General features: G+C 39.2%; 1 protein-coding gene across 1 annotated transcript; it reads right to left on the reverse strand.

Moving 5' to 3' along the window:
- Positions 1–2,320: 2,320 nt before the first annotated feature.
- Positions 2,321–2,800, reverse strand: LOC108301979 (ATP synthase F(0) complex subunit C2, mitochondrial-like). Its single transcript, XM_037737393.1, has one exon. It carries the CDS (start codon positions 2,744–2,746, stop codon positions 2,321–2,323), a length of 426 nt encoding a protein of 141 aa, XP_037593321.1. The 5' UTR covers positions 2,747–2,800.
- Positions 2,801–13,585: the final 10,785 nt, after the last annotated feature.

Raw genomic sequence — 13,585 nt, forward strand, 5'->3', positions numbered from 1 at the left:
TAGTAGAGACAGGGTTTCACCATGTTGACCAGGATGGTCTCGATCTCTTGACCTTGTGATCCACCTGCCTCGGCCTCCCAAAGTGCTGGGATTACATTTTTACACTATTCTTAATTTTCTATTTGGTTTTCTGGAGCAGTTTTGAAAAGATTGAGAAACTACACTGCAACAATAATCTCACTAGGACCAGAACTCAGGATCAATATTTTTTATAGAATGTGGAAGAATGAAGCTCCCATATATTCTTTATAAAATCTTATAATTTTATAAAGTGAGTTTTCTAAAAATCTTAAAGGTCACAGAGTTGAATACCCTCCTGTAATAGGAAAGGTAATTGAGGTCTAGAGAGTGAAAAAGACTTTCTCAAAGCCCGTGTAACAAGCCAAGTATGAAATATAGCTTTCACAGAATCTTGGTGTTAGCAGGAACCTCTGGGCATGTAGTCCATCTTCTTACCCAGCATACAGAATTCTCTAGGAAGAGAGGCAGCCAATATCCCCTTGAATATATATATATATATATTTTTTTTTTTTTGAGAAGGAGTCTCACTCTGTCACCCAGGCTGGAGTGCAGTGACTCAATCTCAGCTCATTTCACTGCAACCTCTGCCTTTTTTTTTTTTTTTTTTTGAGAAGGAGTCTCACTCTGTCACCCAGGCTGGAGTGCAGTGACTCAATCTCAGCTCATTTCACTGCAACCTCTGCCTCCTGGGTTCAAGTGATTTTACTGCCTCAGCCTTCTGAGTAGCTGGAATTATAGGCATGTGCCACCACGCCCAGCTAAGTTTTGTAGTTTTAGTAGAGACAGGGTTTCACCATGTTGGTCAGGCTGGTCTCAAACTCCTGACCTCGTGATCCGCCCATCTCAGCCTCCCAAAGTGCTGGGATTACAGGTGTGAGCCACCGTGCCCGGCCCCCTTGAATATCTTAAAGTAGGAGATGTCTAACTCAACCATTTCCCCACGTGGTAAAGACAAACTTATCTTTTCACTTTTTTCCTTTTTGAAAAGTATAAATGGACACAGACAAGGATGAATTGATGCAGGTGTCACTGTGTTTGTTCCCTGTTTCCTCTCGATTTAGAAGCTGACTTGGAAGCACCTCGAGGTTGATTCACAGTCTGAGTTGGAAACAATCTTCAAGTTCATCTAGTCTAGTGTGATTCATTAGTCTATGCTTAAACACGCCTGGCAGCTCACTCTTGTTATCAATTTTTCGGGAGTTCTTCCTAAAGTGAGATGATGCTTATGAGCGTATTTGTGGATTACGCAACATTGTGTAAATCTAAGATTGTCAGATTTCTTATATGGAATGGAATTTCCTTCCCTTTAACTTCTAAGCATTGTTCTTGGTTCTGCCCTCTGAATCTATGCAGAATAACTCTCATTACTCTTGTACTTTGCAATGCTTGAAACGCTGGAAGACAGCTATTGGGCTCCTTCCTCATGGCTAAGGCTTATCTTTTTCCATGTTTATAAACACAGCCAGCACTTTTATTCCTCTTGTGGCATTGTCTCCAGTTCTCCCAGCAATCTGTTTAATCTCCTTTTAGCACACTAGAGCTTATTAATGTTTCTCTTAATATGTCAAAAATAAACAGAGTTGTACTAAACGTTCTTTGACTCAGCATCACACTTATATCAGCACAGTGTAAGACAGTAAGTCATTCCAGTGCTTCTTATTAAGTCTGATTTGTTTCCAGCTTGCATTCAACTAAAAACACCTAATATTTTCCAGTGAACTTCTAGTAAAGCAGTTCTCTCACTTCTTGGGCGTGTGGGTAGTTGATATTTTTGGTCCCAGATGTAGGAAAATAGCTTTGTAAGCTCCAACACAAATCCCAGCAGAACTCCAGTGGCTTCCTGAACCTGGGGACCTTGACTCTTTTGGGCATCAAGGTTCTCTCTGACATGCTCTGTACCTTTCTTGAGATTTAATTCTTCTTTGGCTGTATCTGCTCTATTCCTTTGCATTTGAATATCATGCTCTTAGATAGAGAAGTCCAAAGAAAAGTAGTGGGTCAACAATCCCCTTCTCACTCTTGGTAATAATTTCTACCACTTTCTGCCACTCCCCTGGCACCACTGCTGTTTCCTGTTTCCCACTATCTGAACCCATATATCATTGAGTACCCAAGCAGTGGTGCATGCTGTCCTCGTTCTCCTGTTTACTTTTTTTCCTTATTAATACAGTATTTGTCTTTTCTCTGTCAAACCCTGAGCCAATCATGTTCTCCAGGCCACCCAGGGAGGTATAGGAAAAGGAACACACAGGGCCACCAGACATGGGAGAAAGAACTATGGGAGGTGGAGGAGGCTCCTTCACAAGGCGAAGAGGATGAGAAAGACCTCCATCAGGCAAAAGAGCTCCAAGGCCTCCCAGAGGGCAAAGCCCAGAAGAGTGTAGGAGAAGAGCTGCCGCTTCAGAGAAGTGTCCCTGGCATAACCAATGACAAGTCTCCCAAACACAGTCCCAATCCCAGCCCCAGAGCTGGCCACTCCAATTACGGCAGCCCCAGCCCCAATGAACTTGGCTGCTGTGTTGATGTCCCTTGAAATGGTGCTGGTTTGGAAGCTGTGGCTAGGGACAAGTGAGGTAAGGAGACATGAGACGGCCAAGCTGCTGAGACTCCTATCTGTCAGTGTCTCCGGTTGTTTCAACACCACTGAGGATAGTGGATGGCTCAGCAGCTGTGAGGTGCTCTTGACCAAGGAGGGAGTGGAGACGAACTTGGAGCAAGCATACATTTTCAGTGGGTGAGGGGCTGTGGCAGAAGAACGGCTCCTGGTGCAGAGAAGACCGAGAAGACGCTCCTGTTTAAGCATACGTTGTAGACTCAGGAGGAGGGAATGATTAGGAAGACATAAATTGGGTGGTGTATATTGACCCTCTTTAAGAGGCAGATATCTGCTGTCAGCACATCTTGACATGCATTCCCTGTCCACTCATTATCCAGGACAGCACCTTTATATCTTCTAACACCCTGTATTTCCTTATCTATGAAACAGGGATATTTTTTGTGATAACCTGCATTTCCTTTGTAGGATAACCTACATTTCCTTAGAACCTTCCTAGTAATATAACTGATTTTTTCTCACTCCCCTATTTACCATGTAGACCTTATCTATTGAAGCCAGATGCTAAAGAAGACCCCCACCCTAGTGTGTATTTTCAAGTGCTGGCTGGCCAGTTTCTATCAAGGATCCACTAAACTAATGAGAGTCTCAAAAATAAACATAATGCAAAACAAACACTTGGAGAGAAATGTTAAGTTAATTTTTAAGTACGTTCCTATCGTTTTTCCTGATAATGCCCAAGTACTGGTCATAGGATGTGTTTTTATGTTGATAAGGGAGAGTGGAGGCTACGAAAAGGAAATAGCACTAAAAGATGAGAAAAAGGGAGACGCATGAACTGGTCTATGAGCTGGGATTCAGACAGCACATTTCCCACTTCCAGAATTATGGTGAACACCATGAGGTCAATACATGTTACCGAGAGAGAGATGTATTTTCATATTTAGTCACTGTTGAATGAATATAAATATATACATAGACTTCTGTATACTTTTGTACATTCACGTACTCTATCTCTGTTTGAAAGATCAAATATTCCCATTACCCATCACAGAATTTCTCTAACTGCCCATCACCACTCTCATCTACTTCCCGATTCTCTTAGAACCTGAGTTTTCTGTTTATCAAATCTTCTGTTTTTCTTTATTATTTTATGACCTATATTCTTCCTTCTAAACAATATATTAGTCTTGCATGTTTTTTAACTTTACATAAGTGGAATTATACTGTATATTTCTTTGCCTTGCTTTTTTGTCTGTTCAATTTCATATTCTTGAGATTCATTTATGTTGCTGTATATTGCTATAGTTCATTTATTTCTACTGGTATATAGTATCACATTTATTCAGCAACATATTATCCATTCTATTGTTGTGGACATTTGGATTGTTTCTAATATTTTTTTCATGACAAAGAGTGCTAGGATTAATATTTCTATGCATGCCTCCTGGTGGTATGGACCAGAGTTTCTGTAGATGTATATCAAGGAATAGACTTGCTAGGTCAAAAGTTATATGTATTCTTAAGTAAACTGAGTAATTCTAAGTTTAAAAAAAGGTCACCAATTTTCATTTTTATATACTGTGTATAAGGCTTCTGATTGAAGTCACATCCCTGCCAAACTTCAAATAGTCAAACTGTTTAATTTTTGCCAATCTATTGAATATGAAATATTTCCTTATGGTTTCAATTAGCATTTACCCATGAATGAGGTTAAGTGTTTTGTTTTATGGTTTTCTTCATTTCTAGTTCTTTTTCTTCTTGTAGTTTATTCATTTTAATGGATGTTTGGGTGGTTCTTGAGACATTTTTTAATAGATTCTGTATACTAATTATTTGACAATTATATGTGTGAAACAATTTTTATTTCCCTTTGAAAAATCAAACTTCTTAATTTTAATCTAGTTTCACTGGGTGGTTTGTCTATGCATGAGATAATACATCTCCCCAGTTTCTGTCTTGCCTGTTTATTTATGTAACAGTTAATTCAATGAGCAAATGTTTTTAATTTTGATATCTGGTTTATTAGTTACTTCCTTTTATAATTATTGATTTCAATATCTAAGAAATTTTCCAACTTCAGAAAATATCTTACTATTTTCTTCAAAAATCTTTTCAATTTTTGCTTTTAATTTTACATCTGTTATTTGTTTTGTATGGTGAGGTAAGGGTTTGGAGTTCATATTTTTCCCACATAGATATTCAGTTGACTGAGCACAATAGTGGAAAATACATTTTTTGTTTGGTGGTGGTGGTTGTTATTTTTATTGTTGTTGTTGTTTTTAAAGATGGAGTCTCACTCTGTCACCCAGGCTTGAGTGCAGTGGCCTGATCTCGGCTCACTGCAACCTCCACCTCCTAGGTTCAAGCAATTCTCCTGCCTCAGCCTCCTGAGTAGCTGTGATTACAGGTACATGGAGCCCCCACACACCATGTCAAGATAACTTTTGTACTTGTAGTAGAGATGGGGTTTCACTACGTTGGCCAGGCTGGTCTCAAACTTGTGACCTCAAGTGATCCATCTGCCTTGGCCTCCCAAAGTGCTGGGATTACAGGCATGAGCTACTGCACCAGCAAGCTGAAAAACTTTTTTCTATTGAATCATTTCAGTGTCTTTATCAAAAAGCAGTTGACTGTATCATTGTGGGTTTATTTTGAATTACCTATTCTGTTTTGGTAGTTTTCATCCAATATGTCTTCATTTTGTTTTTCTGCCCCATTCTCTGTCTCTTCTTCTGGGTTTCCAATTACACATATATTAGACTGCTTAATATCTTTATACAGGTCTCTAAAGCTTTGTTTCTTTTTATTCAATATTTTTTTCTCCGTTTCTCAGCTTGTGTAATTTCCTTTGTTCTAGTTTTATGTTTATTGACTTTCCTCTACCAACTTCAATCTGCTATTAAACCCATTTAGTGAATTTTTCATTTTAGTTAGAGTATTTTTCTGCTCTAAAATTTTCATTTTGTTCTCTTTTATAGGTTTGATTTCTCTAATTATATTCCCCATCTGTTCATTATGACTATATCTTCCTCTAAGCTCTTAAGCATATTCATAATAGCTGCTTTAAAGTCTCTGTCTTCTAATTGCAACATCTGCATCATCTTGGAGTTGGGGTCTTTTGACTTATTTTAATCTTGGTTATTGGTTATTTTTTTCTATTTCTTTCACATGTGTATTGATAATTGATTGATACTGGACATTATGAAAATTGTATAGAGTCTGAATTTTGTTATTTTCCCCTGAAGAATTATTTTTGTTAACTATATTGGACTTGAAACTCCAAATTTTGTCTCTCCTGAAGTTGACAGAAGCTTAAATCTCTCCTTAATTCTTTCAGCTTCCCCTGCTTTCCTCAATGTGTGTGTGTTGTTTTCTTCTTTTCTATTTGTCAGACTTCCTTCTGGGATTTTCCCTAGGCAAATTGCCAAAGATTCAGGTGGATTTTATGTGCAAGTTTTAGGGTTCATTCCTCTGTGGAATTTTGTTAGTATATAATTATATCATTAGCAAACAGAAATAATTTGACTTCCTCTTTTCCTGTTTAAATTTTTATTGCTTTCTCTTGCCTGATTGCTCTGATTAGGACTTCCAGTATGATGTTGAATAGGAGTGGTTTAAATGGGCATTCTTGTCTTGTTCCAGTTCTTACGGAGAATGCTTCCAACTTTTACCCATTCAGTATGAAATTAGAAGTGGGTTTGTCATAGATGACTCTATTTTGAGGTATGTTCCACTGATACCTAGTTTTTTGAAGGCTTTTATAATGAAGCAACATTTAATTTTATCAGTATTTTTCTGTGTCTCCGGAGATGATCATACATTTTTCATTTTTAATTGTTTATGTAGTGAATCACATTTATTGATTTGTGTATATTGAACCATCCTTGCATCCCAGAAGTGAATTATTTTTTTGCTGTGTTGTTGGATTCAGTTTCCTAGTATTTTGTCAAGGATTTCTGTGTCTAGGTTCTTCAGGAATATTGGCCAATAGTTTTCTTTTTTTGTTGCGTTCTTGACGGATTTTGGTATCGGGATGATGCTGCTTTCAAAGAATGAGTTAGGAAGAAATGCCTCCTCCTCAACTTTTTGGAATAGTTTCAGTAGGATCGGTACTATCTTTTCTTTGTATGTCTGGTAGAATTCATCTGTGAATCTATCTGGTCCCAGGCCTTTTTGTTAGTAAGTTTTTATAACTGATTCAATTTTGTCATTTATTATTGGTTTGTTCAGGGTTTCAATGTCTTCCTGCCTTGATCTTTGAAAGTTGTGTATTTCCAGGAATTTATTCATTTCTTGTAGATTTTCTAGATTATGTGCATAGAGAAGTTCACAGTAGTCTCTGCAGGTCTTTCATATTTCTGTGTGAGATTAGTTGTGATGTTGCCTTTGTCATTCTTGATTGTGATTATTTGGATCTTCTTTTCCTAGCTTGTGGTCTATCAATCTTGCTTATCTATTAAAAAAAATCCCTTTCTTTTTGTTGATCCTTTGTATGGTTTTTTTAGTCTCACTTTAATTTAGTTCTGCTCTGATTTTAGTGACTTTTTTTCTTCAAGTTTTGGGTTTAATTTTTTCTTGTTTTTCTAGTTCCTTTAGGTACAGTGTTAGGTTGTTAATTGAGATCTGTCTAATTTCTTGATGTAGGCATTTGGTGCCACAAACTTTCCTCTTAACACCGTTTGGTCATATCCAAGAGCTTTTTGTATGTTATGTCTCTATTTTCATTTGTTTCAATGAATTTTCTTATTTATGCTTTAATTTCATTGTTTACCCAAAAGTCATTCAGAAGCAAAGTGCTGAATTTTCATGAATAGAGGAAACATTTTAAAAAGCTATCTAGCAGAATGCTTCCTCGTTCCTAAGGAACTCACTTCCTGGTTCCTCAACTGCTTCTGATGTTTCTTCTTACCCCCCCGAAAAAAAAATTACTGTGTACAATAATCTTTTAATTAAAGCATGGCATTGTAGGTGCTGAGTGAAAGCCTGCCATTATTTGTTGCTGCTGTTGTTTAGCAGCTGATGCAGGTATTCTGGTGATTCTACTGTGCTGCTTGGTTACCCTGAATGGATTATTATTTTCTCTGTGTTAATGGTATGTTATATTTTTTACTGTTAAGTACTTATGTGAGAATAAGTGTAAGAAAATGATTGCTTATCAACAGCAAATAAATTCAGAGTCAGGAATAATAATGATGCCAAACAGCCACAGATTGTCCATATAGGTGCTGAGATAGTGATGCCTTTGCTTTCTGAGGCTTCACTGTATACAAACTTTGTTTCATGCACAAAATTATTCAAAGTGTTATATAAAACTACCTTCAGCCTATGTGTATAATGTATATATAAAACATAAATGAATTTTGTATTTAGACTTGAGTATCATTTCCAAGATATCTCATTATGTACTGTCATGCATCGCTTAACAATGGAAATACATTCTAAGAAATGCATTGTTAGACAATTTCTTTGTTGTGCAAACAACATCTTGGAGCTTATACACACCTAGATGACATAGCCTACTGGACACACAGGCTATGTGGTATAATCTATTGCTCTTAGGCTACAAACCTGTATAACATGTAACTGTACTGAATACTATAGGCAATTATAACAGATCATTAGAATATGAGTATTATAATATGTTATTATAATTTTACGGGACCACCACTGTATATGTGGTCTATCATTGACCAAATCATTGTTATGTGATGCCTGACTATATATGCAAATATTCCAATATCTGAAAAAAATCTAAAATCTGAAACACTGCTGGTCCCAAATATTTTAGATAGGGGATACTCAACGTCTGCATTCAAATACTCCACTTATATTGCTAATAAAACTTCCCCAAATTAGCATACCCATGATAGTCCTGATTATCATTCAGAAAATATGCACTCCACTCTTTTCTATTGCGAGAAGACATACTTACAATGTGGAAACCTGATTTTTGTTGGCTGGGCTTAGCCATGTGATTTGATTTGTCCAATGGAATGTTACCAAATGGGGCATGGGCAAAAGTTTAAAACATGTCTGCTCAATGAGGTGTGTTTGCTTAGGCTTTTGCCATTGTTATGGGAAGAACTACCCATGCGTTGTTGGTGACAAAATAAAAGTAGCAGGTGGGGCAGAGGTACCCTTGCTGACCCACAGGCACAAGACAGAAGAGCCATCACAGTCACCCTGCACAATCTGAAGCAGGGCAGCCCAACAGACCTGCAGATTTGTGATCAAGGTAATAAACATTTATTATTACAAGCCACTGAATTTGCGGATGGTTTACTATGCAGTCGTAGCTGATTGATACAGGAATTTGCATCCAGAAGCAGGTGTTTATGTTAACAAAAATTTAAAATATATGGCTCAAGAAAAAGTAAACGAAGCTGAAAAATGGTGACCTGTGCTAGACGGTGAACTAGTTGGTAAAATGTCTCTCATGATAATCTGTAAGGCAGAAAGTGTAACAAATGAAATGGTAGAGTTGAATTCTGAGGCAAAATGTGGAAATGCGAGCTGGCTTCTGTTGACTGTGTGTAGTAAGATACAAAAGAGTAGTAAGTTCAGGAAAGAACTGGCTTGGGTACAAACAGAATGAAGAGAAAATATAGAGGCTAAAAATTTCAGAACTAGAAGGGTTGGAAAACAAAACTCTTTCTTACCAAATCAAAATGTGACCCTTATGACACAATTTCAGGGAAAAGCCCAACCCAGGCTACTGTCAGTAAGATTTTAAATCTGTAACACTTTTTATTAAAAACCCCTTAAAGGGGCCAGGCATGGTGGCTCATGCCTGTAATCTCAGCACTTTGGGAGGTCAAGGCAGGAGGATTGCTTGAGGCCAGGAGCTTTGAGGCCAGCCTGGACACAGTGAGACCCCATCTCTACAAAAAATAAAAATAAAAATATTAGCTGGGCATGGTGACACACACCTGTAATCCCAGCTACTTGGGAGGCTGAGCGAAAAACATTGTTTAAGCCTAGGAGTTTGAGTTTATAGTGAGCTATGATGCTGTGATTGGCAACTGCCCTTCAGTCTGGCCAAAAGAACAAGACCCTATTTATATATTAAAACAAAGACAAAAACAAAAATCCTCTCGGCTGGGTGTGGTGGCTCACACCTGTAATCCCAGCACTATGGGAGGGCAAAGGGGTGCACCACTTGAGGCCAGGAGTTCAAGACCAGCCTGGCCAACATTGTGAAACCCCATCTCTGTTAAAATACAAAAATTAGCTGGGCTTGGTGGCAGAAACCTGTAATCACAGCTACTCAGGAGGCTGAGAGACATGAGAATTGCTCAAGCCTGGGAGGTGTAGGTTGTAGTAAGCTGAGATCATGCCACTGTACTCCAGTCTGGGTAACAGAGCAGGTGTAGTGGTTCATGCCTGTAGCCCCAGCATTTTGGGAGGCTGAGTTGGGCAGATCATTTGAGGTCAGGAGTTCCAGACCAGCCTGGCCGACATGGCGAAGCCTCGTTTCTACTAAAAATACAAAAATTAGCTGGGCATGGTTGTGCACACCTGTAATCCCAGCTACTCGGGAGACTAAGGCAGGAGAATCACTTGAACTCGGGAGGCCGAGGTTGCAGTGAGCCTAGATTACACCACTGCACTCCAGCCTGGGCAACAGAAGGAGACTTTTATCTCAAAAAATAAATAACAAAAATAAACAAGTAAATATATAAGCAATAAAATAATTAAAAACACCTCTCAAAAGATGAAGGTGTTCTCTGTTAGAACTTTTATCTGGACAGCAGTGTTTCTAGAAAGTCTAATGGTACAGTTCTACCAAAGCCCGATGATCAGACTACTAAAAGCTAAGTAGGGGTGAAGGACTGGAAGAAAGGTTTTCACAAGAAGAAACATTGTTGTGATTTTTGGTATATACGTTTGACTGGTATATATACATGGTATATACATATAATCAAATATATAGAAAGACCATAAGTTTTTGACAGAGTTCTATTAGTAAAAGTGTTATGAGCCTGGACTAAAAGAGTCTAAGGCTGTGAAAGATATAATCAGATCTCTGGACCTCCAAATTTCTACAAGCAGGAAGCTGACTTAAATAGCCATTCAGCTTCCAAAAAGGATATATTCTCCAGAACTCTCCTCAGAAGCGGCCAAAGAGCTGGATGGATAGAGAAGGACCTTTGAAATGGAGAAACTGAGAACTAGGGACCACAGTGGACTAGTCTACAGTATTAACAATCTTATGGGACCTGCCACTCTCCTGGGGGCCTAATTCCCTGGGGCCTAATTAAAGAACATTTCTTACCCTCAAGGTAGGGGGACTTAGCAACCACTCAGAATGTTAAGGATCGTTGGCTTCTCCATTCCTTATTCCACTTTTTAAACAGAGGTGTCTATTGCAGTTGTGCTGTCCTTGTTCACCTGTTCAATGTTGGGTGAGTGATGGGCAATTAACTTGTCATTTTTTGTAACTAGATTTTTAGATTAAAAGGAGCATACCCAGTCTGATATAAATTGTAAGATCAGACATGAGATCTGAAATAAATTGTAAGGACGTTGAGCCTGTTTCATAATTTGCGGAGACATTGCGGGATCTTGGTAAGGTATGAGAATATTTTTTATGTGGGAGGGACCTGAATATTTATGAACAAGAGATCAGACTGGAACAGTGTAGAGTATTGCTTAGCAGAGAATCACTGCCCTCTCCCTCTTCGTCAAGGCTTCAAATGTGCCAGGCATTAGGACTTGACATCTGCCCTTCATCCACCACCATAATAACAAGCCCAGATAGCCCAATCACCCCAGATAAGTGAGAAATATGTGGAGCAAAGCTGGAAAAGGCAAGTTGGTGCAACTGTAGTGGGTTGGCTACCTGCTCCCGCAGTTTATTTCCCCTTTAGTTCTTCTTGGGCTCAATCTCAGCTGTACCACTTCCTTCTTATAATAACCACTGCTAGGCCCACTCAACTTTATGACTTGGAATGTCTGGTTGGACTCAGCTCATGAGGGGCAGTTCTGAATGTGTGGTCAGTTAGTGTCCCATGGTCCAGTGTTCCACAGCTACCAGGGCCCAATAGCATACTGGGAACTATTTTTCAAAAGGTTCATGACGCTCTGCTGTAGATGGCATGGCCTAGCTCCAGAATCTCAGGAAACTGTACTGTGATTCTTCCCTTGGGGCTTGCCACAAACTCCACACTGCATCTTTTCCTACCACTGACACCTCCAACACCAAAAGATCTAATAGATGACAGAGTTCAAAAGGAGGCACTGTTCACACCCCAGCTTGGACCTATCGCAGAGCCCCTTCCTGCTCCAGCCTCCACTTAGAGTTGGTACCCTGTCCTATGACCTGGGATGTGTCAGGGAGAAGAATGCGTAGGGATGGAATATGTTACTTCCAGAAACTAAAAAGACCTACAGGGCCAGGCTCAGTGGCTCAGGCCTGTAATCCTAGCACTTTGGGAGGTCGAGGTGGGTAGATTGCTTGAGCCCAGCAGTTTGAGACCAGCCTGCACAACATGGCAAAACCCCGTATCTACAAAAAATACAAAAATTAGCTGGGCTTAGTGGCACATGCCTTTAGTTACAGCTACTCAGGAGGCTGAAGTTATAGGATTACTTGAGCCTGGGAGGTTGAGGTTGTGCCACCGCACTCCAGCCCGGGTGCTTACTTATTTTTGCCTTCTTCTTTGTAGTTAGATGAAGATACGGAATTTTAAAATTTTATTTTATTTTATTTTGCTTTGGAGGGGATTCCTGGCACACTCCTGATCACTGAATCCCTGAAAACTTCTATGAAGTAGCAGGCTACTTTATCCTTTAGAGTTTATCTTCTGTTCTCTGAAGCACATCATCATATTGAGGCCCCCAGCAGAGTAGTCGCTTTAGCTTACCTTGTCCAATTAGCATGATATCATAGCTGTACTGGATCAATATAATATCCCGCGGTATGTCCAGATGGTCCACATCTCTTTGAATTTTATTATCAACAAGCATGGCAGAGTTAACATAGCGCTGAGGTAAACCTGTAAAGAAATGTTTTTGTTCATTCTGTATGACTGTCAGCAATTCCTGGTCCTCTTTTCTGATTCAGAAAAAAAGGTGTTTGCCCAATTAGTGGCTGCAATATAATACCCAGCATGGCAGATGCATCCAGGAATGTTACTTGGTTGAGTTTGTGGTAGTCTACAATCATTTCAGGGATTTATCTGATTTCTTCAGGGTTCATGGACAAATTAAATGGAGTTAGGATAAGAACCACCAGTCCTACATCCTTTAGATCTTGAAGAACGATGCTAATCTCTGCCATTGCCACTAGAATGTGATATTGTTCTTGCCCATGGGTGGCGTGGAGGGGGGCAGTTTCAGAAATTTCCACTTCGCATTCTGCACAACAGTAGTTCTTACCCCACAAGCCAAGATTCGAGGGTGCAGGTTACTGCACTACCACGTATTTTAATCCCAGTTATACTCTTGGAGACTCAAGAAATTGACCCACTGCGAGCCTGATTTAATCCTGTGTCCATTTATTTCCTGGTTCCTATATGCTCCATTCTAATATGGGAGCCAGGATAATACTTTGGATCATTGAGTAGCAATGTCAGCTCAGACTCTGTGTCCAATAGTCATCAAAATGAGTATTCCCTTTTTTTCCCAATGTACAGTCATCCAAGTAAGTGGTCAAATGTCGCTTTGAAAAAGATTCCTAGAGGAATCTTTGCAATATATACCTGCTGTGACATTGATTCTTACTCCAGTAGACTTAACCAACTCTTAACTCAATGGGCTCTGATGTGAAAGTTGAGTTAGGCCTAGAAATTGAGAAACAGGTCATGATATTGTATTAGTGTGACAAGCATCAGCCTTCTGCTTTTCCATTCTTGCCCCATTTTAATCGTACATATTCAGAAACATCTTTTTTGGCTCCCCATCTATCTTGTCCTTCAGATCTCAGGTATAACCAACCATCTTCTTTTTTTTTTTTTTCTTTGGGACAGAGTTTCGCTCTTGTTACCCAGGCTGGAGTGCAATGGC

The sequence above is a fragment of the Cebus imitator genome, unplaced genomic scaffold (assembly GCF_001604975.1).
Source record: "Cebus imitator isolate Cc_AM_T3 unplaced genomic scaffold, Cebus_imitator-1.0 Scaffold38, whole genome shotgun sequence".
Lineage (NCBI taxonomy): Eukaryota > Metazoa > Chordata > Mammalia > Primates > Cebidae > Cebus > Cebus imitator.

Coding starts and splice junctions, on each gene's coding strand:
- LOC108301979 (XM_037737393.1), bottom strand. CDS start 2,746: ATGTATGCTTGCTCCAAGTTCGTCTCCACTCCCTCCTTGGTCAAGAGC.